Source organism: Genypterus blacodes, unplaced genomic scaffold (genome assembly GCF_046128005.1).
Source record: "Genypterus blacodes isolate CSIRO-AG114 ecotype Tasmania unplaced genomic scaffold, CSIRO-AGI_Gbla_v1 ptg000438l_1, whole genome shotgun sequence".
Lineage (NCBI taxonomy): Eukaryota > Metazoa > Chordata > Actinopteri > Ophidiiformes > Ophidiidae > Genypterus > Genypterus blacodes.
Genome location: NW_027467208.1, coordinates 4,208,171 through 4,235,937, shown reverse-complemented (window position 1 = coordinate 4,235,937; position 27,767 = coordinate 4,208,171). Strand labels below are relative to the sequence as shown.

Genomic DNA, 27,767 nt, shown 5'->3' with positions numbered 1-27,767 from the left:
TTTAAAGAGGCGGAGCCTGTAATCGCACGTTAACGCACACAGTCGTTTGTCAAGTGATTACTTCTCAAAACGCGTTACCTTTTTTTTCACCCTCACCCAATTATCTGTTCTGCGTCTCCTTGCTGAGGCCGGCGGGTCTCAAACTGTGCCGCGTGGGCCGGCGGTGGTACTTCGGTGGCGCTACAATAGATGACTTGGAAGTTTCTCCGGAGAATCGAATCCAATTGAAATCCGTGAAAATTTCAGCAGAATTCAACCATGATCGCGTTCTGTTGAACTCCAGCACACACACACTTTTCTTGGAGTGTGTGTGTGTGTGTGTGTGTGGTTGCTTAGATGTTCTGTTTTCCTCAAAGGTGGTAATTGGCTCCAAAACCTCCACTTGATTGAGCCTATAAACAGTCGAGTCACGGCGACAACGCTTGAAGTCTCTGCGAACGGGCGACAACGAAGTTTTGCGTGACTTCATCGCTCTGCCAGATAGTCTACCTCGCACTCTCTAACCTCCCCAGCGAGTGCGGAGACAGCGACTGTGACACGGCGGAGAGAAATAAAACATGAGAATGCGACGCGAGGAGCAGTGATCAGCCCACCTCCCGTCTGTAGTAATTGGTGCCATTAGTCTCTTTATGCTTGATTTCCTGCCAAAATGTCAGCCGATCTATTTCCCTACTTGTCACATATTTCCCAAAGTGTCAGTAATTAAAAGTCATTGTCTGCTTGTCTCAATGCCAATTTGGAGACTTAAGGAAAAAAAATTCAAACTTTTTTTCGTTTTTTTTTTTTTGTTGTATTGTTTGTTTGTAAGCGGTTGTGACAGTCCTGGGAAAATAGTGCTCGTTATAAGGAAGCACACCCTCAGTGCAGGTGAACACACACACACACACTCTCACACACTCTCACACACTCGTATTCGCATTGTGATGAATGCAATTAAAGATGACAGAGGAATAACACTATTGTTCCCGGTGACTTGCGTTCCACATTTCTTACGCACCGGGCGGGATAATTAGGATTTGGGGCGCTAAGTGCAGGATTGTGACCTGAGGCGGGTCGGGATACTGGAATTACAGCAGGAAAGCAATAAAAAAGAGGATTTATAGATGATTTATGCGATCGGGTCGGAGTAAAACGCTGATTTTTTCGGGTTTTGCTGCTTATGCGACACAAGATTTGTGTCTCATATTCTGCAGTTTGTCTTTAATTTTCCTCCCGTCTTACTTCATTTCTTATTCACGAGTGTAAAGTGCCTTCTGGTATCCGCGCTGACCCGACGGTAACACCCGGGTTCCTCGACTTGGAGGACGAGTCGGTATAGCCCAGCTGAGCTTTGTATCCACAACACCGCAACCTCAAGCTTCACAGCCTTTATAGCTCTTTTTTTAATTACTTAATAAATATTTAGAGTTGAGACTTTGCCAGAGGGAGCACAACAGAAATGAGGCTTTAATTTGTAAACAGGTTTGTGATATACACTCCTTTCTCTGCATGTATATGTGTTTACTGAGGTGGAGGAGGCACGTGTGGCTCCGGCAGTAAGTCTCACACACACACACACACACACACACCCACACACACAGACACACATAGACGCATTCTCCATCTTTCCTTTTAAGCTCTCCTCCCGGCTGGGTCACATATTCTTGAACTTTCCCATGTCTCCTCGCCGCGCTGTGTCGGCGTCGGCACTGCGGTCCGGGGCCTCCGAACTCGGCCTTCATTAAAGATGGAGCCGGCGCACAGAGGGGAGTTATTAGAGACGGAGGGGCCCCCGGTTTTCACATCAGGACCGGTTTGTTACATTGTCATGAGATGAAAGCCCGTTTTGCTGAAAGGTCTTTCTGCAATTCAACATGACTGATCTTCCTCTGCACCCTCGCTCGCTCGCTCGCTCGCCCCCCTCCTCCTCCTCTCCCTCCCCCGCCTCAGACGTCACCGCTCACTCTCTTTCATCGTCGCCTCACTTTTCTGTCCATCTATTCCCGTCCTGGCAGAACCCATTCCTCTCTCTCTCTCTCTCTTCTTCTCTCTTCTTCTTCTCTCCATGTCCGCCGCTGCCCGCCATCTCTGATATCCTCTCCCCGCTCTCCCACCTGCCAGTCACAACGCTTGAGGGACAATCCTGATGTAATTATAGCGTTTGATTATCCTCCAGTCTGACCCCGGGATGGCCCTGGCCCTGACGCCGCCGCCACCGCCGCCACCCGCGTCTGCTGCAGCTAATGAGGGAGCTTAGTGTGTCCCACTGGTTGAATACACACCTCGGGCTGGTTTCCTGTACATTTGGAAACCGTAAATAAGTTTACTCCACAACTGAAGCACCTTTTTCCCCCCTGCAGACATGCTAACGCTACACGTCACGGCGGATCAGGCGGTGAGGCTAATCCCTCACACGGAAGCGCCGCAACTCCGACGTGGCATTAAAAACTCGACATGTAACACGTTCGGAAAATCAAAATGTAAAAACACGGTCACAGTACATCAGAGTTACTTAATGATGAGGTGCACAGATGGCAACACACACTCCATCAGACTGTGGTAGTACTGGGAAGCTCATAAGCGCTCGGCGTCTCTAATGGCCTTCTGCCTGGAGTTTGAGGAAGAGTCAGGGATACAAGTAGGCAGCAAATCTAAAGTATTGGCGAGACAATACTGATCAGAACTGATTGATCCATTGAAGTGTGTGGGTGGGTGTGTGTGTGGGGTGCCGATCTGGATCCAGGGGAAGAACGAGGGATGATACAAAGATTGATACAGGCTCAGTAGGTGTAGTTTGGCCTGGATTTGAATCTGGATCAGGATGTGGTGGACTAAACCATCGGCTCTGATGGGGGGGAGCACGTAATTGGAATTGCTGTGCAGTAACACAACATGTAGCAACCATGAATGTACAGGTTGAGATTCTGAGTCAGGAGCATGTGAGCAGTTTTCAGGTTGTTGATCATAATTGTTTCTTTCTCTTTAGACTTTTACAATTATTACAATTTTTATGAATTTGAATGAATTGATGAGTATTTGATATTACATACATGTGCTCGTATCGATACACACTGTTGCATACTTCTTCCTCCTGTCTGTGTTTGTTCCACTCCTGTGGGTTCATGCTGCACACACTGCAGCTTTTACTGTGTGTGTGTGTGTGTGTGTGTGTGTGTGTGTTAGGGATGTATCATTAAACTTTATGTAAAATTACTCCATCCACACACACACACACACAGACGTGCTGCAGACCTATACACACACTTACAGAAACAGGTTTACAAATCTGGCGACTCTTTAATGAGCCACCTGTGACAGATTTGGTATACTTGTGTAATTTCCAACTTGTGTATTGTCATGGCTTTCAGTGACTGTGTGTGTGTATGTGTCAGCGTGTGTGTGTGTGTGTGAATAAGGTGCTGGGCGGTATAATCTGGGTTCGGTGCCATGTGTGGAGAAGTTCCAGCTCTGCTCATTTGCTCATCTGCCGTGCAGCTCTGCAATTAAAGCTGTGTGTGTGTGTGTGTGTGTGTGTGTGTGTGTGTGTGTGTGTGTGTGTGTGTGTGTGTGTGTGTGTGTGTGTGTGTGTGTGTGTGCGCGCGCGTGTGCGTGTGTGAACACGGCATGCCGATTATGGGGGAAACACTGTTGTTGTGTATAACCTTGACAAATCAAAGGGAATGTCTGTGACCTCTGATACTCAGTCAGATACACACACACACACACACACTCACATACGCACACACACATATTTTGTGTCCAAAATGCAATTATGCAGATGGGGAGAAAGTAAGTGGCCATGGAGCAACACTTTAATTTGAGTTCCTCCTTTCACCCTTCATGTCCCTGTTATAGTTCCATTTATAGTCATTTGTTCCGCCTGAGGCACTGACTCATAACAAAGGCATTTGGATGTAAAACAAATGTACAACATACATGCGCACGCCACACACACACACACACACAAACACACACACTATCATCTATCCCCCCTGTCCGTGCTCCTCATTTCTGACTTCCCGCCCTCTCCTCTCGGCGTTATTGCGTTTTGGCTGCGGAAAATGTGGAATTACGGCACGTCAGCGCTTTAAGTGTCGCCGCTATAAAAACGAGCCGAGGAAGAAGCCATGAGAGGAGGAGGAGTGAGTGAGTGAGTGAGACGGGGAAGCCGCTCGCCGTTTACTACCCTCTGGCTCGACCACGTGGTGCGTTCAGGCTCAGGGGCCACAGGACACAAGAGCTGGGATATTTATGAGGGGAGATATTATTTTTCATTATGCACACATTCACATTAAATCATCCAGTGAAATTCTCTCTCTCTCTCTCTCTGTCTCTCTCTCTCTCTCTCTCTCTCTCTGTCTCTCGCTCTCTCTCTCGCTCACTTTTCTCATCTGTTTGATTCCCACCCTGAAGCTTGGAAACTTTCAGAATTCCTGTTTGGTTTTTTTTCACGGCGCCGGAGTTTTATTTGCTCATTACCGCCGCAGTGACTTGAAAGTAGTTCACTTTTGAGCGGCTTTAACTCTTAACCGTGTCAGTTTGACTCTGACAGACACACTACAGATTGCTACTTAAGCAGTCCCCCTCCCCACACACACACACACCCCCATTTCTGCATCACATTAGCGGTGCCAAAGAGGAAAACTGGCACTGGCACAACGTCAACATCATCAAAGCGGCTTTAATCGCAGTAAAGGAGATCAGGGCTTTTATCCTTAAGTTACCATAACTAACTAGCTTCCTGTGGGAATGTGTGTGTGTGCGTGTGTGTGTTGTGGTGATTATCAGCACGGGGAGCGGATTGTTTTGGTGCCGCTTTGAAACGGAGCGAGGCGGGAAAACGCACTCATACAAGCGTTTGACCTCTGCCGGTTTCATCGGTGCTAATTGTTTCAGGAAATGCACCGGTCGCTCGCCACAATCCTCCACGGAAATCTCGCCACTTTGTCTGGCTGGTTTGTTTACGCTTGTGTAACACTCAGCTCTCGCCTCTGCGTCGCTAAAGGTCACCCCGCCGCAATAATCGTTTCTTTCTGTCTTTGGTGACAAAGATATGCAGCATAATCACCGTTTAGCCCCAAAGAAATTTCCCACGTAGGTGTGTGTGTGTACGTGTGAATGTGTATGTGTGTGTGTGTGTGTGTGTGTGTGAGTCAGCAGCGTCGACCCGAAGGACTCTGCTCCTGCTGTGTTCCCAGAAGAAAGTTAATCCTGGATCTCCTGGCCTGGTTTCCTGATATCAAACCTGATTTGAATTAAGTCTTAATTTACTGCAGATTTCGTTTTTTAGCCAAAAGCAAAGGCGAGATTCCCCATTCAGTTTCCCATTCAGATTCCCATCAGGCACAGTGGTGACGGGATCAAACTTCCCCCGCCTTGTTGCTCACCACGCTCACTATGTCATAGGGGGATTTTTGGAATACGTGGGAATTGCGTGCGCTGCTTCCAAAAGATGACAGGAACCAGCTACTTTCAGAGGATTATGGGAGATGAAGATGAAGTTTTCCCAGTTTTGTCGAAAGTCTCAAAGCTTTACATCAACCTGATTCACTCCACTTGATCCCACGACATCTGAGGATTCCTTGCTGATGTAGGTGAATTCTAAACAGCTGCTATTCTTAGTCGGTACCAGCTGATCCGCTCTTTTCCTTCGTGACAGACTTGCCTCTGCCGCTGTGTGTGTGTGTGTGTAAGTGTGTGTCCCCTGGGAGTGTTTTTACAAGGGATGGTGGAAAAGCAAAGGCATGTGTAATTAAGGCGTCGGATGGAAGGAGCTGTTTAGAATTCACCGAGTTGCAATTTGCCGGGTTATTAGAAGGTGAAGCTTTAAAGGCAGGTGCGCCGTTGTTCGGAATTAAAAAACGCAGCGTCAGCAGAATCTCCAAAATCGAAAAGCCAGGCAGCTGCATTGGTGTCCGTGTCGGCGCTGCTGCTGCACGACCTAAATAGCTGTCAAACAAGACGGCCTGAAAATAGCAGAGAGAAATGACGAAGGTGCGATTTGTGGCGATGCAGCTTGCAGTGGACGTTTCTGACCTAGCGAGGGCGCTCATCAGCACAGGAGAAGAAAAAGGGCCACGTCTGGAGTTCCCCATCACCAAATACTGGGGCTTTGGTGCTTCTCAGAGAGAGAGAGAGAGAGCGAGAGAGAGAGAGAGAGAGAGGTTCCTTTTTCCCATTAGAAGAATCCAAAATCATCAAAGTGGCAGATGGACGTCCCTGCTGCTGATCATTCACTAAGTCTCTTTTGTTTATAACACCACAGAGACACGGGAGGAGATTTATTATGTCGCTTTGTTGCTTTGAAATGGGCGCGAGCGAGCGGCTGGTTTTGTTTATTCACCCGCAGCAGATGTGCTAAGAGAAAAAAAAAACTGCTGATGAGGGTGATGGTGATGATGATGATGATGATGCTGGCTAAAGAAAGAAAGAAAGAAGCTTGGAAGGGACGGTAATAGATTTGATTGCTCTCTGTTTTGTTTTGATTATTTTTATACTTGAATAGATGCGTTTAATGACGCCCTCGGCATTTGATGATGTAAACGTGTGTATCAGGTAAACACAGCCCCTCCCCTCCCCTGTTGTTGTTGTTGTTGTTGAAATGGAGTCTTTTCTCTGAAATGGGTGAAACGGGGGAAAAAAAATAGTGACAAATAGCAGAGATGGGAGCCACATCTCTCACGCCGCAGCGAGAGAGATGATAGTCATCAGCTGTTATTATGTCGGGCTCTGGATGCGATCCATCCGTGTTTTGTCATCGCATGGGAGCGGCGGGCAAATGTCAGACAGATGCTTCAAAAGTTCATCACAAAGCAGCACTTTGTGACAGGAGGAAGTCGTTCACGCGCGCACGCCGTCTGCTCGCCCGCGCGCACTGGCACCCCGACTCCTTAACCGTTTATCTGCCAGCTTTTATAGCCGCCGTAAAGATGCATTGGCTGAGTTCTCCTACCTGGCAGCCATTTGTAAATCAGGGCCGTTGTCAATTTAAGCGCAGGGTCCATCGCTGTGTGACCTTTGTGGATATCGGCGCCCTCTGGGCAAAATGGAGGAATGCAGCTGTGTTTAATCCTGAGTCGCAGCCAACACATGTTGACTTATTCATTACCTCCATATTTACTGCCCAGACCTTATACACACACACACACACACATACACCGCCTCTGTGCACCATTTTTCACCTCCAGCGAGAAAACACAAGGCGATGTGTCACGCACAAACACACACACACACACACACACACACACACACTATCCCATCTCATCGCTTTTTCATAATCCTCTTGTCTGTACTTTCCCCCTCATGTCGTTCCTGTACTTTTGAACTTCCTCCCCCCCTTTAATCCTATTTCCTGAAATGGCCCCCGTGTCTGCGGCTGCACCGGGAGAATTAGGACCCCGTCTCTCTCTCTCTCTCTCTCTCCCTCTCTCTTGCTCTCGTTAGCTCGCTCTCCAGCCAAGTGTGAATGAGCAAGATGAGAGGAAATAGTCGGAGGGGATAGAGCGAGACGGAGGTCCGAGAGGTAAACAGAGGAGCGATTAAAGCACTTTGCTGCTCCTGAATTGAATCCGGTCTGGTTCAAACACAGAGCAGCTCTAATTCTCCTCTCTTTGGCCCCCACAGCCGCCCCTCCTCTCCTCTCCTCTCCTCTCCCCTCGTCTCCTCTCCTCTCCTCTCCTCTCCTCCTATCTGCTCTCCTCTGCTCTCCTCTGCTCTCCTTCATATCACCACAAGGCCTAATTCACCGGTTCAATTAGAAATGTCATTATAGCCCCGGTTGTTGTCTGGCTCGCCGGCCGTCTCTCTCTCTCTAGGAGCGGGCGAGACAGCGGCGAAGCAAAGGTGAAGAGAGAGAGAGACAGAGTCCTCACACTGTGCCAGGCTCGGGGGAAATCTAACCAGGCAATATCCAAACCGCGGCGCCGCTCTGCCACCTTAGCCTCCACATAATTACAATACTATCTGACAAAGATATTGAGCGCAGATCCCCTCACTGTGTCTCTGCCGACGCGTCTGCCTCGCTGGTGTGATTCCATATAAAAATACCAAAAATGGCATTAAGGCCGGCTTACTGAAAAAGAGCAGCAATGCGCCCAGACGTGGCGGAAAGAGAAAACAAGTGTAAGGGTGTGTGTCGTCTCCCGCGCGACTCGGGAGAGTAAACAAAGAGGAGATGACTGGAGGCCTCCGCCGTCTCGTCGGCGGCGTCTGGGAGGATGAAGGTCGGGGTTTGGGGCGAGGATGACGTTTCCCTGACGCAGGTTCATGCAATATGGCAACAAATTCAATATTAAATTGGTTTTATTCTGTCAGAGTTTCCTGTTCGCACACACACACACACTCCTTCAATCAATCTTGTTTTCATCGCAGGTTCACTTCTCACTTTATTTGCCGTGACCATTGCTGAGCTCTAATCACTCCATCTGACCCTAGTTTGTGTGTGTGTGTGTGTGTGTGTGTGTGTGTGTGTGGTGTGTGTGTGTGTCGTATCAGGGTGAAACTGCATAAATGCTGGTATCTAATACGAGCCAGATGATGTAATGCCTCTAAAATATGGATATTGGCAAAAGCAGGGACTCAACCGTGAAGACCTTTTTGTGCAAATGAGCCTTTTCCTGCAGCTCCTTTCCTTTTTTAAGATTCCTCAGTGCTTCCCGTCGCTTCCGGGGGCTGGAACGCCCGGGCGAAACGATGGAAGTAGCAGAAATGTCAGTTCGGCGTCACAAAGTCCCTGACGGGGGAAGGATGAGGCTGCAGATCATCTTCATTATTTAATATATGTAGATATTCTGCAGCTATTTGATGTCTAAAAGCTGGGAGCCGGGTTGCATGGTTTCCCTGGGTGACAGCCAGAGGACATGAAAGTGTCCACGCAGGGGGGGGGGGAGCGGGGACAGGAGTGACGGGGACAAGAGGTGACCAGGTGACAGCGACGGGATCGGGGGAAATTTCCGGTTTGACTTCGCGTCCCCAAAGTTAAAACGCTGAGAGTTGACGACACGGTGGCTCTCAATGTCCCCCGTCTTTCTCGTCCCTGTCCTCCACTGGCTGCACTAGAAGGGACATCAAAAATAACGTCTCCCTGAACTCTATTTACATGAGATCACTCAGCAGCAGAATCAGTTTCTTAGTGCGATTTCCAAAACACTATAAATCCCTTTAAGATCCGGTCGGCAAAGTCTTTATTCTTTATATACATGGGGAAAAAAAGTGCTTTTATGGTTTTTATAGTCTTCTCTCCTGATATTAGCATTCAATTATAGAATATCTCACTGTAAGCCGGAGCACATCTGAAATATTTAATGTGAGATCGTAAAAATTTAAAGAAATTATTGACACGGGGGGTTTTTATCGCTGTTATCTTGCAATCATTTTAAGGGTGCAATGAAATTTGAGCGTCTCCACTTATTAACCGGGACTCCGTAATGATCTTTTTACAATTTATACCACCTTAAATGGAACTCCTCCTGCGCAATCCTGCACCTTTGAGTGTGTAAACCTAAATATAGGATGAAGAGACAACGCTGCAGGCCTGGGTTCAAAATGTTCCCACTCATTTAATTCATAATGTAACGCAGCCGCATGAGACGCAAATGAAAAATGCAAATGTAAGACTAATATATGATTTAAGGAGGGATGTTCTGTACACGCCGGATCAATAATTCACACACGTAGATGCGACTGTGACCCGCTAAAGCTGCGGAATAAGACGGATTTAATCTCTGCCTAAATGTAGTTCATGGCTTCCACGCTTTGCATATGAAAGAAAATGGAGAATAATGTGTGTTTTTAATAATACACACGCCCTCGTCGCTAACTAATTGATGAAGCCGCGGTGTGTGTGTGTACATATAATCGAAAAGTGTGTGAGTATGAATCTCTGCGCCTGTGTGCGTCACTTGTCGTCACGTTTGCGACCTCTTCCATTCCATCCGCAGCTCCACTCCTGTTCGTCATACACACACACACACGCGCCAGGTCGAACAGGCCACTGGAGCCGGTGTGTGTATCTGGACACACACCTTCCCTCTAAGGACTCGGTGGAGAAACAGCGAGGGCCGGCTTTGTGTTGGGAGGGAAAGTCCCGTTAACCCCCATTAGCCTCTGCAGCACTGTACGGCGGGATTAGCAGAATACAAATACGCTCCGGTCGCTCCTCCTTCAGCTTCCTGCACACACTCGCCTCTGCTGACGGAGCCCGAGCGGAACATGATTTGGGTGCCGCGGCGATGTTTACCGAATGCTAAACAGTGTCCTGCTGCTCATTAAGGGCCAGAGCTTAATGGTGGGAATACATTAGCAGCTGATGTTGAAGATTTAAGGAAAGGGGGGCTTCAGCTGCAGCCGGCGGCCATGTGACCTTGACTCGCGGCGTCTCAGATCATAGTAAGGAATGAGGGTGGGAAGTGCCAGAGGGATTCTCGGGGTGATAAATAATTGATGATCCGTTGCTTCTTTGTATTGCATTCGAAAATCAATGTGGAAATCAAAAAGCATCACAAATCACAAGGAGGCGGTCGTGCCTTAGAAACACTCCAACGGGGAGAACGTTGCTTATCTGTGAATACCTGTGAATCCGCCATGAATACACACACACACACACCCACAAACACATACAGACACGAGCGCGCAATTGAACGGATTGTGTGTTAACGCGACCCTGCGGTGCCGGTTAGCGATAACGCCCTCTGCTCCGCCACACAAAGGGAAACCGTTCAATATCAATAGCCGCGCTTCATTTGCATCCCCTTCATCGAAAGACGAGAGACGTTTTCACACAGTCGACTCGCTATCGCTGCCCCCATCACGAAACGCCGTGGCTAACCGCAGATAAGGCCGAGGAGGAAGTGAGCCACGGGCCGTTGAGTAAGGAGGGCATTGATCTCGCTGTATTGAACGAGGTTTAATTATTGAGAATGGGAGGCTGGAGTGTACAGAGGGAGACGACGAGTGAAGTTCTGCCCCAGAGAGGAAATAACTGATCTGGTTTAAAGGAAAGAGGGAAACATCAAAGTTACCTCTACATACTTCCATGTCACGGTGCATTTGTGTATGTTTTTCTACCAGTTTCCACCACTTTTGCAGCGTAAACAAACGTGGTAATAGTCTTGTTTGTAGTGACCCCTAATGGTTGAGGAGGGTATTGCAGCCCAGAACAAATGCCTAATACGCATCTATCTGGAATTTAAAAACACGTACGTCACCATCACGCCCTGTAAATCCACAGTAGAAACCTCCTTCCTGCACGTGTCTGTTGAGCGTACCACCAGGGGGACGTGCACCACAGTTTGAGAACCACCCGGTGTAACCTGTGACGACTTGATGATTGATTTCTGTAAACACACGCAGAGCTTTCATCTCAAAGACAAAGACGGGAATCCCTCCTGTGTGAGTGGATTCAACTTTAAACCTGCACGTTTTAAATCTGGAGTCCCGGGGCCTCATGGTGTGTTGCTCCTGGCAGGAAGCTTCATACTTTATTGATTCCTTCCTTTGTTTATTGGTTTTGCGGAATATGTAAAGCAGGAAGAAGTCGTGCTATGTTTGATCATTAACACACTCGCCCTTAACCCGCAGCATTTAACAAGTGGAGACAAACCACAAAGAGTTTAAGTAATCATTCTCTGTCCACACACACACACACACTCCCCCTCTACTCCTTCCTCATCATCAGCTCTGCCTTCGTCTCCTTCTCTCCTCTCCTCTCCTCTCCTCTCCTGTTTATCCTCACTCCTTTGCCGCTGCACTGTTTTTTTTTTTCTTTTTTTTCTCATCGCTCCTTCTTCTTCTATTGATCCTCCCACTTTCTCTCTCTCTCTCTCTCTCTCTCTCTCTCTCTCTCTCTCTCTCTCTCTCTCTCTCTGTCTCTCTCTCCCCATCACTGCAGCTCAGGCCAATATGAAGCGGACCAATATGAGATTTCTGGGCTGATGGAGAAGCACAGCCACTCTATCACACACACCCGGCCTGTGTGTGTGTGTGTGTTGTTTCCATTTCTTTGTGTGTTTGTCACGCCGCAGCTTTGCAGGCCTGTGGCTGTCACTTTAATTCCATTTCTATGGGAGACAGAGATGCTGAACACTGCATGTGTGTGAGCCACTGCCCGGGCTTGTGTTTCAGCCAAGCCGCAATTACAGTGAATTGACTCCTGGGAGAGGAGCGGTGGCCATCCTGCACGCAGCACACACACACACACACACACACACACACACACACACTCTTATCGGCTCAGACTGATCGAACCGTTCCACCCACAGTCTACAACAGCGCTTGACAGCTCACGCATCCTGATGGAAAATAGTAAAGATAGTAAGCATGCATCACACACACACACACACACACACACACAGAGACGTCTCAGAATCCACTACTTCAGTGTTTTGGAGGAAAGTTGGTATGATCACTATGGGACTCCACACAAACGTCTGCATATTCTGTATTCACCTATGTTTGACTCATGCGTGACAGGAAGTGGTTCTCAATGTTTGGATTCTGCAGTGTAGCCTTTTGCTGGATGCACGGCGGCTGTCTTTACACGCCTCGAGTTTCCTGAAGTCAGCGCTCCTGGGTTCGATGACGTCAAAGCCTCCAGTTTATCACAGCTGCTGCCAAAAATTGCCCTGAAGTGGCTGTTTGTGTAATTGCATGTTTGGAGCCGAGCGGAGGAGGGGAGAGGATTGCATGTTTGCCGTGTCTCGGGGTGTGTCTAGTTTGGGGTCGAGTGTTCGCCTGAGCACCATTTGCATGCCGGCTCGAGTCTGCGGTGGGGGCGGCGGAGCGGAGGGGGGAAAGGTGGGCCGCCCCGTAAACGACACTATCGCAGCCGCACCTTCGATTAAGATCGTTAGGCTCCGACAGTAATTACCTGCCAGCCCACGCGTTTCCATGCGACTGTAAGGGAGGGAAGGAGGGAGTGGAGGAGAGAGAGGGAGAGGGAGAGAGAGAGAGGGAGGTCAGGAAGAGTTGAGACAGATCCAATCAGATTAGTTCTTTCTTTCGGACCTTGTCTACCATGTCCACGATTCGTCATTTGTTGTTGCCAAGGTAGTTTGTTGTTTAGTTTGTCTAGACCGAATCATTGGACTGTGCGGTCTTGATGGAGGTTAACCGTAACCATGTTGTAGACCGTGTGATGCAGCCGATCTGCGATGAGGACTAACAATGGGCCCTCGCGTCTTCCTTTCTCCCCCTGTCTCCCATCACCATCTCCTCCTCCTTTTGTTCCCGGATTGTCAGGCCCCTGTAACCCCCCCCCCCCCCGTTTCTCGTCTCCCACAAATTAAGACCTGCATTCAGCCGTCAATCACGCCCGCCGCAGCCGCAGTCCCGAACAGTAGAAAGACACGAAAGACAGCGAATGGCGATGGCGAAAGGCTGCGAAGCTTATTTTGTCCTCACTAACAGGCTGAATGTGTGGATTTAGATGGTTTGGATTAGTTGATATCTTGTTGATGGAGGTGTCAGGCAGGTTGGCGACCAGCGATCCATGAAGACAAACTCATTTTCTCCTCCGCTGGTAATGAAGGATAAAACGCTTTTCGTTTATCAGCCCAGGGTTTAACGCGCGGCGGTGGCGGCGGTGGCAGCGGCGTCTTTGCTTCCTCTCTGAGCTCAGCACAGGTCAAGTAGACTTTGTTTAAGTGCCTCTTGCCTCTTCCTCTTCTCAGCATGACGGATGATTCATTTAAAGAGGCGCCCGACCATATGTTCTTAGCTCTAATGCATTTCCTCCTGGCTCACAGATGCCCAGCGCGTACACGTAAACACGCCGACACGCTAAGTCCAACATTCAGATGGGGGATAAATACAGTAGGCAAAAGCAACACAGTAATTACAGACGCAAACTCCAAGTGTGATGATAATAAATGTCACTATTAAGACCACATGTAGCGTCTTAACCTGCAATTGAAATTCACATTTTTTTTTTCCCCTCTATTTACACACTTTATTTTCTTTGTTCGGAGGCTTTTTTACTTCTTCATATTTATTTACTCCCACTTGCAGTATGTTGTGAGGCATATGTGAGCTTTTAACTTTATGCAAATGCACTTTACCACGCGAGGAAATGCAATTATAGCGGCGCGTAGCTACAGTATAGATACGGTGGTTTAACAGTGGAGGAGTCGCTGCTGAACCGCTGGCAAGAAAGAAAGAAAAAATTCTAAAAAACTAATTCATTTCATTTCAAATAATTAAAAAAAAAATCAATTAAATAGAATAAAAATTAAAAGAGATGCAATTTATAAAAAATAACTGAAAATAAAAATAACAGCAACATCAACTTCAGGCCTCATGATCTTTCAGGCGTGCTGACTGATTAAATAAAGATCACCTGAGCCCTCTGCGTTCCCTACTGCGTCCCCTCTGCGTCCCCTCTCGTCCATAAGGCGCGGCGTAATCACCAGGACGGTTAACAGAAGGACGTACACGTAATGGAGACGTGCAACCAGACTGCTGGCCCGCATCCAACCAGTCCCCCTCGCACGCGGCGCACTACCGCCGTTTACACACGGCGCTCGTAAATGATTGTTTACTCAGATCGCCTCCGATTCTCTTAACTTGTTTGCTGCTCATTCAGTTTCGCAATTTCATGGAAACCATCTGGCTCATAAATAAGCTCAGCTAACTGGTATTTACTGTCGAATGAAAACCTAAACCTGCTGCTCTGTTCTCGCACTTTGCACGCCTCCCACTTTGCCTCCACGCCTTCTTTCGTCTTCCCGTCCTTACAAACTTACACTTCCCCCCCCCCGGGCCTGTATCTCTCCATCTTTCCTTCCTTCCTTCCTTCTGTCACTATCACTGCTTCTTTGTCTTTGACATTTTCGCTCTCCCTCCCTCTCTTCACTTGGCAAACAGCCGGTGTGTTATTTGCGGGCGTCGTAGGCGTCCTCCTGTATGGCGGCGAAAGGCTTCGACTTCATATTTCACCGTCGCCTATACACACACAGCCGAGCGCAGGCGTGTGACCTCTGCCGGTGCTGCCTGTCCATCACCTCTTCACCCCAAAAAGGCGAGATATGGAAGGAAACCCCCGCTGAGATCCACTATCATCACAATAACGTTTCTCAGATTGTTTCTGAGGCAACATCTGATTATTCCCTTGGTGTTGGTGAGGTCATTCCTAAATCGCCGTGTGATTCCCGTGCCAGTCCCCCCCTCCCCCCACAGCCGCACACACCCACCCGATTTTGCCGGGCCGAGTGTAGGAGTACGGTAACGCGGCAGATGTCTCTGACCGCACGATTACTCAGTGTCAAGTAGGCGGTGAGAACAGGTGACGCTTTTATTTGTGGGGTGTGCGCAAAGACGGCTCCGGCGATTAGTCATGGTTTGTGCGCGTCTGTCCCCTCACTGCGCCGTCTCAAAGGAGCAAACCAAATCAAATCACAACGGCTGCCTTGCCTGAAGTGTTGGTCAGAAAAATGCCACAGTAGAGTGCAGAGATGTCATCCAAAAAGATACAAAAACCTCTATGCAGGTGTGTTTGTTATGTTTTCATTCATATATGAGTGGTGATGGGGCCTGTAGTCTTGATTGATAAGTTCTGAGCCTACCGTAGGAAGATCACATTCACAGGTGAGCAGACTCTTTATCAAAACAGGAAATAACGGTTGTGTCAGGCCCAGAACTTATCAATCATGCTGCTATTAAGTACCACACTTCCCCCGAGCTGTATAGGCTTTATGTAACCTCGCGGCTTTTAATCAGTGTCACAAATTAAGGTTGAGGAATAAGCGATCTCTCCCCTGTGAAGTGGCTGATTAGAAGAGGCTCCCTGTTTTCAGGTGTCGAGTAATTCCGAGCAATCGCGTCTCAAGTACGCGGAATGTTTGGAAATAATCTCCGAATGGATCCGTTTCTGCTGCGCCTCTTTAGCGTCGCGCCTCTCTCTCTCCGTGGCTGCGAGGATGTCTGATAAACAACAATCCAAGACCTGCATCGCATTTGCCTCCATGTGTGTTCCCGACGGCTGCTGACCCCAGACGTATGTTCAAGCCTACAGGTCGGCGTTAGAAGAAGAAGAAGAAGGCGGCATGTTGAGAGGAGCATGCGGAGCGAAGGCAGGCGCTAATGAGCAGCGGTGGCATGTCACGGTCAGGAAAGGCGTAATGGGCGTATCATTGTAACACACACGGACACATGTTGGAGCAGCAGCAGAGTCGTGGCGATGCCTAATGAATGTATAGCAGGTTCCTCCAGGTGAAGCTTCCCCTGCAGATCCTATCCCCAGATATCCAGCAGCGGTTGATATTCCTCCTCTGGCTCCTGTGTCGCCTGCAGATTCCCCCTCCGGGTCCGCAGAGACCAACACGGCCCCGGCGCCATCATAATACCCATTTGCGCCCGGTCGGCTTGATGCTATGTGTATTCAACCGTGTGCCGTCGCAGAGGTGAAGGTGTCGAGCCCAAGGGCGGTGCGGTGGCAGGTGGCGTCCCCGCTGGGAATCCTGCAGACCTCGTCGCGCATTCACACCCGCAGCTTGTAAATACGCGTTGATGCTCGCGGAGTCAGCGGGAGCAGACGAGCGGGCGCGCACAAGGAATGCATGATTGCGCCCGGGACGATTTCCTTTGAAGCGGCGAGTGCGAAGGGAGAATTTAAGGAGCAGATTTCCCCAACAACAGCTGCCTGAAAAGCCCAGAATGCAATGCAGCCAGGAGACATGTTGTGTATCAACTAAGGGACATAACACTTTTGTCTGGTTTCCATCCCTGTGCAGTTGCATTGCTCTCATTATCGTTGCTGCTCTTTCCTCCTACACAACGCTGGATGCAACAAGTTCACATCTTTTCTCGAGGGGTTGCTCAGATGCATTCTGGGAATGAAATCTATGGAATGGTTGAAGCAGAGAGAGGGAAAGGGAGGACGTGAGAAATGTGTTTTAGTGACCTGTGGAATGCGCTGGAGGTCGCGGGTGGAATGAATTGCGCAATCAGATTCAAGGTCAACTTCAAAACGAAGATGAAGCGACAAATCTGTCTTTTTCTCGTAATAATGTTAAGAAATCCGCATCATTCCCTGAGCTGTGTTTCTATTTTCCCCCTAAAGTTTCATCGAAATCACTACAACTTCTATTGAATAACCTTACAAAAGTCATGAAAATGAATATTCCAGGTGCAAAGCTCCTCTGCAGATGTACAAGTTTGATAAAAATACAGATAAACAGCTTCTTTTATTGGTGCCGCACGACAAATGCACCTTCATCTCAAGATCTATTCATCATTTTCCCCCATAATTTCCTGTTTCCTCCTCACGGGGCAGATTCAGGTCAAAGACCTCGCGTGTGTCTGTGTGTGTGTGTGTGTGAGAAGTGTGTGAGCAGCCTGTAAACACACACAGCATCTTTACATTTGCAGCGCAGCTCATTTACTCTCCGTTATTGCGTGATTCTGCACACTTTTCTGTCAGAAACGCTCTAATCTAATGCCTGCATGTATTGTGAGATGGGCTATAACATTATATGGCGCGTGTGTGTGTGTGTTTGCCCACTGTTCTGCCTCCTAGGAATAGAAAAAAAACAAACAAGCAATCTGGAATAAGGTGATCCTTCTCACAACACCCCCACACTCAGAAACACACACAGACACACACACATAATACTCACAAGCGTCACACTCGCAAGCACACGGACAAATACTACAAGCTCGCATCCGATGGCGGAACTAATTGTTTGTTGAATTGACTTCTTATTTAATTACGAGAGGAGTAAATGAGTTTAAACTTCAAAATCCCCGAAGCCACTGGAGGGGAATTTAAGCGTTTCCAAAAAAAGTTTGATAGTGAAAACCAAATTGGGGAGGTTTAACTGTACTGGCACCTGGTTTGATGTACAGATAACACACACACACACATACACACACACTCCCAGGGTTAGATCCAGATAGCTGAGAGCTGCGTGTTTAGTTTTCACAACGCCAGAGAGGATAATGATACCATCAGCCACAATGGTGCCTTCAGGGACACAATAGATGCATGAGTCAGATTAAGTTGAAATAGAGGAAAACAATGGAAATGTCATGGCTTTTTGTGTGTACGTGTACGTGTGTGTGTGTGTGTTCCACTCTTCCGGCAGTATGCTAATCCTACACGAGCTGTATTGTTGTCCTGTGAATGTGTCACGACGCTGCGAAAACGACTTTGTTTTTCCCCCGACAGGAAATCTTTAATTCGCCTCCTCACCTGTTGTTAACCGTGTCTCCAGTGTCTTTGTCCAGCTTCAGCCGTCTCTTATTGTTTGACACTCTCTTCCTCTTCTTCTCTACTCTCTCGCTGACAAACCCTACAAGCTCCCAGGCCCTTTGTGAAGACCTCACTATGCTTTTTATGACGTATTAAATAATCTGGAGTCGCTTCACCGCAGCGAATACCGGAGCTCAAGAGTCGGGACAGGGGAGGATCTGGTGTCCCATTACTCCTGTCACGCCGGGAAATGAGAAGTGTGTGAGGTCATCATTATTCACCGGCAGCTCATCAAGGTTGCCGTGAGAGACGGGGACGGGGCGGGAGCGAGAGACGGCGAAGAGAGAAAACGCTGAGTGCAAAACATTGCGATCAGTTCCTTATTGCGAGGCCTCATCCAACTCTTCCTCTTCCCCCTCCAGCCCGCCATCGTCATCGCTGCCGTCTCCCCCGTGTTGTCGAGTCATCACATTTCTGCAGAAAATGAGATTCGCCGTGCCACAAAGACTGATGATCCCCCTTAACCTCCGCCACTGAAGCACTTTTCCTCTTCCAAAATAGCAACGGAGGCCTTTTGTCTCGGCTCTTTGAAGGCCTCTCATATCTTACGTTTAAGTGCTGTTGACTTTGAACGCGCCTCGTTTGGAGCGGCGGCGGGATGACACGTCCGGGCGGAGCGACTGGAGGGAGGGTGCCGCTTTCCTTCAAGGGGGACTCAACAGGCGTATCGTCTCCCCAGGGTGAATGGGGATGCGAGCTAATGACCTTGCTGAAGTGCGGCTCATTGGCTTAGAGGTGCTTGACTTGGAATCAGGAAGCTTGTTGTTTCAGTTGTGCGGCTGATTTTCTGTCTGTTACCACGGCAACATTTAAACGAATGGAGAATTCCCAATGTAACCCAATTAAATGTGAAAGAAGTCCTCCAGAATCGCTCCAGATTTAAAGCGACGGCGCTCAAGTTTTCACGTCACGCTTCTAAATTTGGAATCGCAACGCCAGTGTGATGTGGATAAACATTCCGTAATCAGGATAATTCACTTTATTAATCCTGCTTGATGAATGTCATGTTCAGGTTCCATAAGGAATCCGTGCTGGCGTGTTCGCCGCGCTCGCTCCCTCCCGCTCATTATCATCTTTGTATGTAATTTTAATTTGGCAGTTGTGATTGTTCCCCCCGGAGCGCACACGCCAGTTGATGGGAAAACTCACTCCACGCTCCAATCAAACTCAGCCTCCTCCCCCTCTCAAATGCCACTGTGTGTGTGTGCGTTTATGCCGATATCCTGGACTGGAATCCTTAAACGGATCTCTCATCTCACACTGGAATCATCAACTTTTTCCACGTTAAATTCATCCTCGTATCCAAAAAAAACGATTTTCCACAAACACATTCATGATGCTCAGTCACAGGGTATCAAAGTAAACACCTCGCTGGTAATAGAATGCTCATAGGGAAATAACCAGCAAGTAAATTGACTTTCTTAGGGACGTGACCAGAGAGAAGAAGAAGAAGAAGGAAAAATCGGATATCACAAGGAACGTATAGGGACTCTCTGGGAATGTGGCGCTCCGACTAAATAAATTATCACGGGGGGCTATTTTTAAGCTAAGTGTAAATGTAGTCATCCTTGGAGCATGAGCTGCCAACACACACACACACACACACACACACAGAAGGAGGCACATCAGGGAATACAGCTCTGCCTTTATCTCCCCTCTACCGCCCCGTCACACACACACACACACGCACATCTATCCCCCTGCTTTTCCACATCCAATCCCTGCACCTCTATTCCTCCTCTGGCTTTATCCGTTTCCCATTCCCTCCATCCGTCTCTCTCCTCCTCTCCTTTCATATGGTAAAAGCTCCCTTTCCCACATTTGTATTATTGCTTATCTCCGACTCCTCCGCGGGGACTCCGGGCGAGTTCTTATTATAATATAAACAACAAGCGGCCTTTGGAGAAAGGCGGGAAAGGGGGCGTCGTGTAAAATAGCCCCCCTGAAGAAGAAGAAGACGCCGGGTCATCCTGGAAGTTACGAACAGATCCTCTGAAAACTCTCGTATACCTGAAATCTAAAGTCCCAGGGAGAGAGAGGAAGTCGGAAAGTTTCTCTCATGCCCGTTTCGAAATGGGCGACAGGTTCCTCCTCCCCTTAACGGCACGTAATGGGCCGTCGTTAATCACGGGCGCAGGCTGGAGGTTTTACAAGGTTAATGATGGCGTAGCTGAGCTGCTCTCAACTGTGTCCCATTCCTCAGGTATTTATCCGTGTCAGGAAGAGCCGGCCAGCTTCCGAAAGGAGTTCATACCTCTCTCACTTTCTGTCTTTATCTCTTTACCCCTCACGCCTCTTTTTCTCATCCGCCTCTTTTCCCTACTTCCCCCGTCTCTTTCCCTTTGCTGTTCACCTCAATCACAAACAATACTAGAGATTTCTGTTTCTGGAGGTGGGAGGAAACCGAAGTCACCTGGAGGGAAAACCCACGCCGGACACGAGGGAGAGAGAGCGCGCAAACTAAACTCGTTCACCCGACACCGAGTCGATTTTGGCTCTGCAGTGGGAGGGAGGGATCCAAAAAAGAGAGGAAAAGTCGAGGAGAGAAACACGACGCTGGGAGTTTTACTTTTACTCTGAAAGGTCAAATCTAACCTCGGGGCTTTTTGGTCAGTTTGAGTTTGACGGTGAAGCTTGCAGAGGAGCGAGGGTTGGACTCTCGCTGCAGCTATAAGAACCTAAAGCCAGCACGTCTGTAGGAGGGAGGGAGTGGGCGGAATGGCACAGAATATCTGATGGACTCCCAGCTCTCCTCTCCTGCCTTTCCCACCCCAGAACTCAGAGACGTGACTGACAATCCACGGTGAACGCTGGTGTCTATCCGCTCCACATCAGATCCCGTCAACAGGTGGCGCTACAACTTGTTGCTTGGCCATTTTGAAACCCAGTAGGCCGCAGCGGCTCTTCATCAGGGATGACAGAGCGGCACACTAAAAGGAATGGTACTCAGCCCGGTGTGACAGCCCCCCACTGAGCCACTAAAGAAGGCTGAAGCGTGCAGGATAGGTGTGTGTGTCTGTGTGTGTGTGGGTGGGTGGATAGCAAACAAATCCGACTTGACAGAAGTTATGGGATGACAGAATGCGAGAGCCGCCGCTCCTCCTCCAGACTTATTTATTTAACCTGACCGGGGTGATGCTGATGATGAAGAGGAGCATTAAAGAGGGATAGATGAAGGAGGAGAAGAGGAAGTGGAAGAGGATATCGCTTCTGTCGCTTGTTTACGTTGTGGGGAGGAGGGCGGGAAAAGGAGCGGAATACGATGACCCATTTAGGAACACACACTCCAAAAAGGCAATGTCAGCCTACTAAGCACCCACCCCCACACACACACACACACACACTAGTCATGCATCCAGCTTCCTGTCTTATCTGAACTTTGACTCCCATATGGCTGAACTGAATGGCGATGCAGCCGGCCTGAGTTCATTATGTGTCACAGGCGGACAGTAGAGCTGACATGTATCGATGTTTGGATCAATAAGAAGCAGGAGGTCTTTACCTCACGACCTTCATCATGCACTCTATGCAGAGTCATCATGTCCATAATGTTTCCATAGCAGCCAGAACTGATTCATTAACTTCATCCTGTCATAACAACTGGGTTTCTATTTGCTTTTCGGCGTTTTTTCTGCCCCTTGTGTAGCATCGTCGTGCACACTGTTTTTGCCATACGCGGTGATTAGCTGTGTGGTCGTCGCCGTCAACAGCGGCCAGATTCCATCCCAGCAGGGTTTCCCTTCATGCAGGAACGAGTAAACTGGGGACTTTGTAATTCACGTAGGAGAGTGTGTGAGTGTGTGAATGCCTGGAGTGCCTTAGTTTGATTAGTTGTCAAGATCGTGGGGAGAGAGAGAGAGAGAGAGAAAGAGAGAGAGAGAGAGAGGGAGGGGGGGGGGGGGGGCTGACATTTGACTTTCTGTTCCTTAGAGCTGCTTCATCTGTTAATGCTGGCAAATCACATTCATCATCCATCCAGCTACTGGAGCCTGGGACTGTGTGTGTGTGTGTGTGTGTGTGTGTGTGTGTGTGTGTGTGTGTGTGTGTGTGTCTGCGCACGAGACCCAAACCACGTGAGACTTGTAAGGGAACAGTACATTAATAATAGATCAAGTCTCCCTTTGTTTAGGAGGCAAACGTGATGAGTGGGCTTTGTAATTGGTTAGTTTAATAACTGGGGGGCAAACCGAGCGATCCCCTGCTTCATATTCTCACACACACACAAACACACACACACACACACACACACACACACACTCTCTCTCTCTCACACACATGCAATTACCCAGCGGCTGAAACAGACGCACGGATTGTAATTGTGTCTGGTGCGTGCTGGCACGTTTGCACGTTGGTGTCAGGGAGCCATTCACACGCCGCGCTGCCTCATTTCTGTTTGGCAGATTATAGTAATTACAGTAAAGAAAAGACTTTCCAGACTCATTTGCCCTTTCTTAACCTTCAAGACTCAAACGGCGCCAAAGAAGGATCCTTCCTCTTCTTCTTCTTCTTCTTCTTACGCCGCCGTTCGATTGTTCAAAGAATCTGCTTTCACGTTCCCTGTGTGTGTGTGTGTGTGTGTGTGTGTGTGTGTATGTGTGTATGTGTGTATGTGTGTGTGTGTGTGTGTGTGCGAGCGTGCGTGCGTGTGCGTGTGCGTGTGTGTGTGTGTGTGTGTGTTTGCCACAGAGGCGCAGTGGCAGTGACACCGGCATAAATTGGAAATACAGAGTGTGTCACTGATCTGCACCTCTGGGTCTGCTCTCCACTCACCGCTACCTCCCAATAATTTGTTTACACGTGTCGCTAGAGAAGTGCACATGTGTGTGAGCGTTTGTGTGTGACAATGCAAATTGCCCACGAACCGGTTCCCGGACAAAGTGGTGTGTGTTTGAGTGTCTGTGTGCATCTGTATGTTTACATCGTGCACACTATCCTTGAAATCAAGACGTATGCCATTTCTGTGTCTCTGTCTGTCTGTCTGTGTGTGTATGTGTGTGCGTGTGTGCGCGCACATATGCCTGTGTGTGTGTGAGAGGAAATAGATAGCTGTGTATCCTCTGCTGTCTCTAAGGAAAGAGGGGAGGAGGGTTTGAAGAATGTTCTGCACACGCTTACCGCTAGTCCGGACCTCCTACGACTGTAATGCATTTGACTTTTGGGTGTGGTACTGCTACACTAATACAGATAACATGGAGTGTGTGTGTGACTGAGTGTGTGTGGGCTGACATGGTGTTTACATGGGAATAGTTTGATCCATTGTAGTTTTTGTCAATAATGGTGATTTTGTGTGGATGCCTTTGAATGGTTGTTCTTGCATCTCTCTATCTCTGTGTGTGTTTGTGTGTGTGTGTGTGTGTGTCTGTGTGTGTGTGTGTGTGTGTGTGTGTGTGTGTGTGTGTGTGTGGGTCGGCGCATATGGATATCAAAGTACTATGTTCCACAGTAGCCCTGAGCTATGAGCTCTCGGTGATTGAATGAATACACAATAGCAAATCTGCTTCCACACACTCACGCTCACACACTTGGACACACACACTCACGCACACACACTCTCAGAGGCGAGGCTGGCATGCATCTTGGGTGCCTTGTCATCACATGCTCCGACTGAACTCTAAATGTCACTCGTCTCTCTGTCTCTCTGCCTGACTCATCCCTCTTGTCTTCACTCTGCATGGGAGTGTGTGTGCGTGTGTGTGTGTGCGTGTGTCAGTGAGCGAGACAGAGACAGAGAGATGCCAGTATGTGTCAGTGGGTTTGATGGACACACTGCTGCTCTCCACCTCCCTTTGTGTTGCGCCTGCGAGCACAATGCTGCCCACTGCATTGATTTTCTCTTTCCATTTTATAATTATGTCTCCCCTCTTTTTCTTCTTCCTCCCCCCTCCCTCTCTCTTTCTCTGTCTCTGTCTTTCATCCTGTCTCTCTTATCACCCCCCCCCCCCCCCCGCCTTCTATTTGTCTAATTCCCTCCCCCCTGATCCATTTTTATGCCTCTTGCTTGTTATCGAGGTCCTTTCTCTCTCTTTTTTCATTTTTTGTTTGATCTCAACTTCTTAATTTCCTCTCATCTACGTCACTCCCTCTTCCTCCCCCTCCGCCCATTATCATTCTTCCTCCCTAAACATGCCTTCCTCCTCTCACCTCTCTCTCTCTGCAGCCTCTCTGGAGTGCACTCCGTCCTCGCCGTAGGCTGACGACTCGCTGAGGGAAGGACGCCGCGACCCGCCCAGACCACCAGTGTGTCCCTCTCTCCCCCCCTCCCCTCCCACCTTCCTCACCCCTCCAGATTTCTGTCCGGACCCTCATCCCCCAGCTCTCCGTGTCCGACCTTTTGCAGGAAAAGCATCTGGCCTCGTCGGCGCTCCTACGCTCTGACTCGTTCCCTTGTAGCCCAAACAATTCCTCACAGCTTCCTGGAATCTGACCAGCAGTTTCCATTACCGGCGTCCCGTCTCAGCTTGTTTATGACCTTTTGTAGCAAAGACTCATCGTCCTGTCCCTCCTACACGCCGCTGACATCCCTGCGCACACTCTCCCTCAAGAACCGAGCCCTCGCGTCCTACCCACAATTCAACATTCGGCCCCCGAGCGCCAAACAAACGAGCTTGGCTGCGTTTCCTAAAAGCATTTAACACAAAGTTTATCTCCACATTGTGCTGATTTGCTTTTTGGGAACTCAAACAACTTCCTCACTCTTAATGAGAGATACCCATAATCCACCTCTTCACTCAAACTCCAGCTCCTCGCTCTGTTTGTGAGGCGTGTTCGCTCCTCCGTTGTCCCTCATCTCTCGTTCTCCCAGTCCAGCGACGCATATCTCACACACATACACAATGCATGTGTTTTCGTGTTTTCTCTCTCTCACTCTCACTCTCTTCGTGAGGGAGTGAGAGTCTTCGGTCTTACATGTTTCCGCTCTCGCTCTACTTCCGAGAGGGATTGTCACTGTGAAGACAGTTTCGTTTAGGGTGGGAATAAACATTAAACCTGGCAACACATTACGCTACGGATAAGCTGCCTCCTGCAAAGTGAACTGGGGAAAGCAATCTGAAGGAGAAGAAGCGAAACCCGTAAAAAAGGGTCGAACTGTGAGAAGGAACCCCCCCACACACCTCCTCCCCCCCCCCCCCCCCACCCCACCCCCCCCCACCCCTCCCTTATATAAGCACTGTGCTAGTAGGTGAAGTTACGCCGCAACTCTGGGAAGAAAGGTGGCGTGAAGAGCGAGCCGGCGGAGCGAGGGGGATGTTTTGACTCTGGGTTTCTGCTAATGAGGAGAGAAGAAGAAGAAGGAGAAGAAGAAGGAGTCTCGCACAGCTTGAAGCTGTTCCAGTGGAGACGTGTTGCAAAGACGATGTGCGGGGAGCGAAGAACCCGCGCAGAAATGTCTGAAGACGCAGCGTGTCCTATTTATCTCTGATGAGAACCTCAGATCTCTGCTGTCACATGTGAATAATGGCCTCTCACTGTTGATGTTACCCGTGTTCTAACTGTATTCAAAAGCACACACACACACACACACACACGTGTCATGAAACTGTTTCTGTGACTGTGTAAATACATTATGCAATCATGTAGCCAGTGTAACATCCACAAGCAAAGCACCTAGATAGAGAGAGAGAGAGGTATTTATCTAACTCACACATCCACAGCAGTGTAGCATGAGCTGTTGTCACGGTAACGGCATCATTCCTTTTTTTTTTACCCTCTCCCTGGTTCGGGAACAAGCGACTGTCCATCAGACGGACATAAAATAGCTGCCGTGGGAGGGGTGGGGTGGGGAGGTGTGTGTGTGTTGGGAGGTGTGTGTGTGTGTGTGTGTGGTGGGGGGGGTCACATTGCCTTTTTAATGGGATTCCATTTGTACACGAGTCCTTCTGTGGCCGGCCATTCATTGTTTGGATAGCAGCTGTAGCCTAATGTGCCGAAGACCCTGCGAGCTGATTGAATAGTATTGATCAGCTCTTCAGGACGTTAGGCCGTTCCTCCGGGATTACAAATGCCCCCCTACCCCCCTCCTCCTCCTTTGGCCCCCCGAAAGAACTCTGTGTGTCTGTGTGTGTGTCCTGCCAATGTGAACGGTCACATAGGAATGGAGATGTTCCGCCCTGAAACACAAGTGGCTATTTCACGGTTGAGGAGAGAGGCTGTGTCCGCGTCCGTCAAGGCCACGGGAGGAGCCGTGGATACCGGAATCTCGTTTGGGAATATCGCCCCTTGGCTTCTCGATTTCACACCGGAAACTAGACAATATGTGAAATGGAAGAAATGGTTTCCAGAGGGGTTAAAAATAATCTTAACTGGAGTTCCGGTGACATCCTGTTTAATCAGTAGAATGTGGGAAAAGGAAAAGTCCTCTACAGTTTAATTAGTTTTACCCTTTGAAATGTTACTGGAAATTGGAGACGTTCCATGTAACCTGTTATTAGCCGCTCGGATTTGGACCGATGCCTAAAAACGTCCCACTTTACAACAAAGGCAAAGCAAAGATTTCCAGAGAATACTTGTCTGTCCTCTCTTTGCCGTTGCTCACTTGCTCAGAATTTCATCATGTTTTTGATTGCAGCCGTGTAAAGAAAGCACTGCGACTTTAGATCCAAACTCCAATGTGATTCTCCAATGCGGCGTGACTGTAAAGGAGAACTGAAAGCTGGTTTGTAGCGAGACACATCCCTCTGCTGCCAACTTGCTTTATCTCTAATTATATCGTATTTATTCACGCAGACAGTCCTGGATCGTCGTTTCTTCCAGTTTTGGGTTCAGAACCTAAAGTATCTTACCCTCTAAATGTAGCAGTGTGTTTGTGTGATCCATACCTACCTGGTGTGTGAGAGGAGAACAGGTTCACAGGCATGAGGGGAACTTTCCACAGTTGTTACTGTCACCGAACTCACTCACGCTCTGTGTTCTAGCCTCTGCCAAAGCGAGGGCTTGTCCGAACTGGCAAATCCCGCCGTCTCCCGGTGCTTGTAACAGGTTTGGCACGTAATCACCCATATTGACACAAAGTACAATGTTACACAAGGAAACTGCAGACTGAACCGCACAAGGCGTTTTTGCCCAAGACGCTTCAACGTGCGTGGGCACAAAACCACACGCACACACACACACACACAATTCTTAAGTAAGTTAGTCACATCTAGCGTATTTCACAATCATTTCCCGTAAACACACTTTCGGTGAACCTGTAAGCAACACTGCAAATCACAATGCAATGGTTTCTTTCTGCCGTTTTGACAGCATGTTTTGATTCCATTCCTGAGTGTTTTGTAACCCGACAGGCATGCAAACTAACTCTCTCCTCCCCCTCTATCTACTACATATACGGTGCCTAATGATGGATCTTAATGATGATGTTGACATTACAATGAGTACATATAATAAATAGAATAATCTTCGTGTAAATACTTTGCTTATTGTCATTTTTTCTCCGTCTGTAATTATCCAAATTGGATGTTACGTGTTTGTGAATCCTCCCACGCGAGCCTTCAGCATCCATCCTGCTCCCGTTGCATAGATACTGAAGCCTGTGTGTCCTTACTGG

General features: G+C 48.6%; 1 protein-coding gene across 2 annotated transcripts in view; it reads left to right on the top strand.

The window, feature by feature from the left end:
- Positions 1-27,186, top strand: part of samd12 (sterile alpha motif domain containing 12) — a 61,167-nt gene extending 33,981 nt beyond the window's left edge. For both annotated transcript variants that reach the window (XM_076139604.1, XM_076139603.1), the window contains exon 5: positions 24,381-27,186. In XM_076139604.1, the coding sequence (XP_075995719.1) occupies positions 24,381-24,412 (32 nt within the window). In that variant the 3' untranslated portion in view covers positions 24,413-27,186. The remainder of the gene's footprint in view (positions 1-24,380) is intronic.
- Positions 27,187-27,767: the final 581 nt, after the last annotated feature.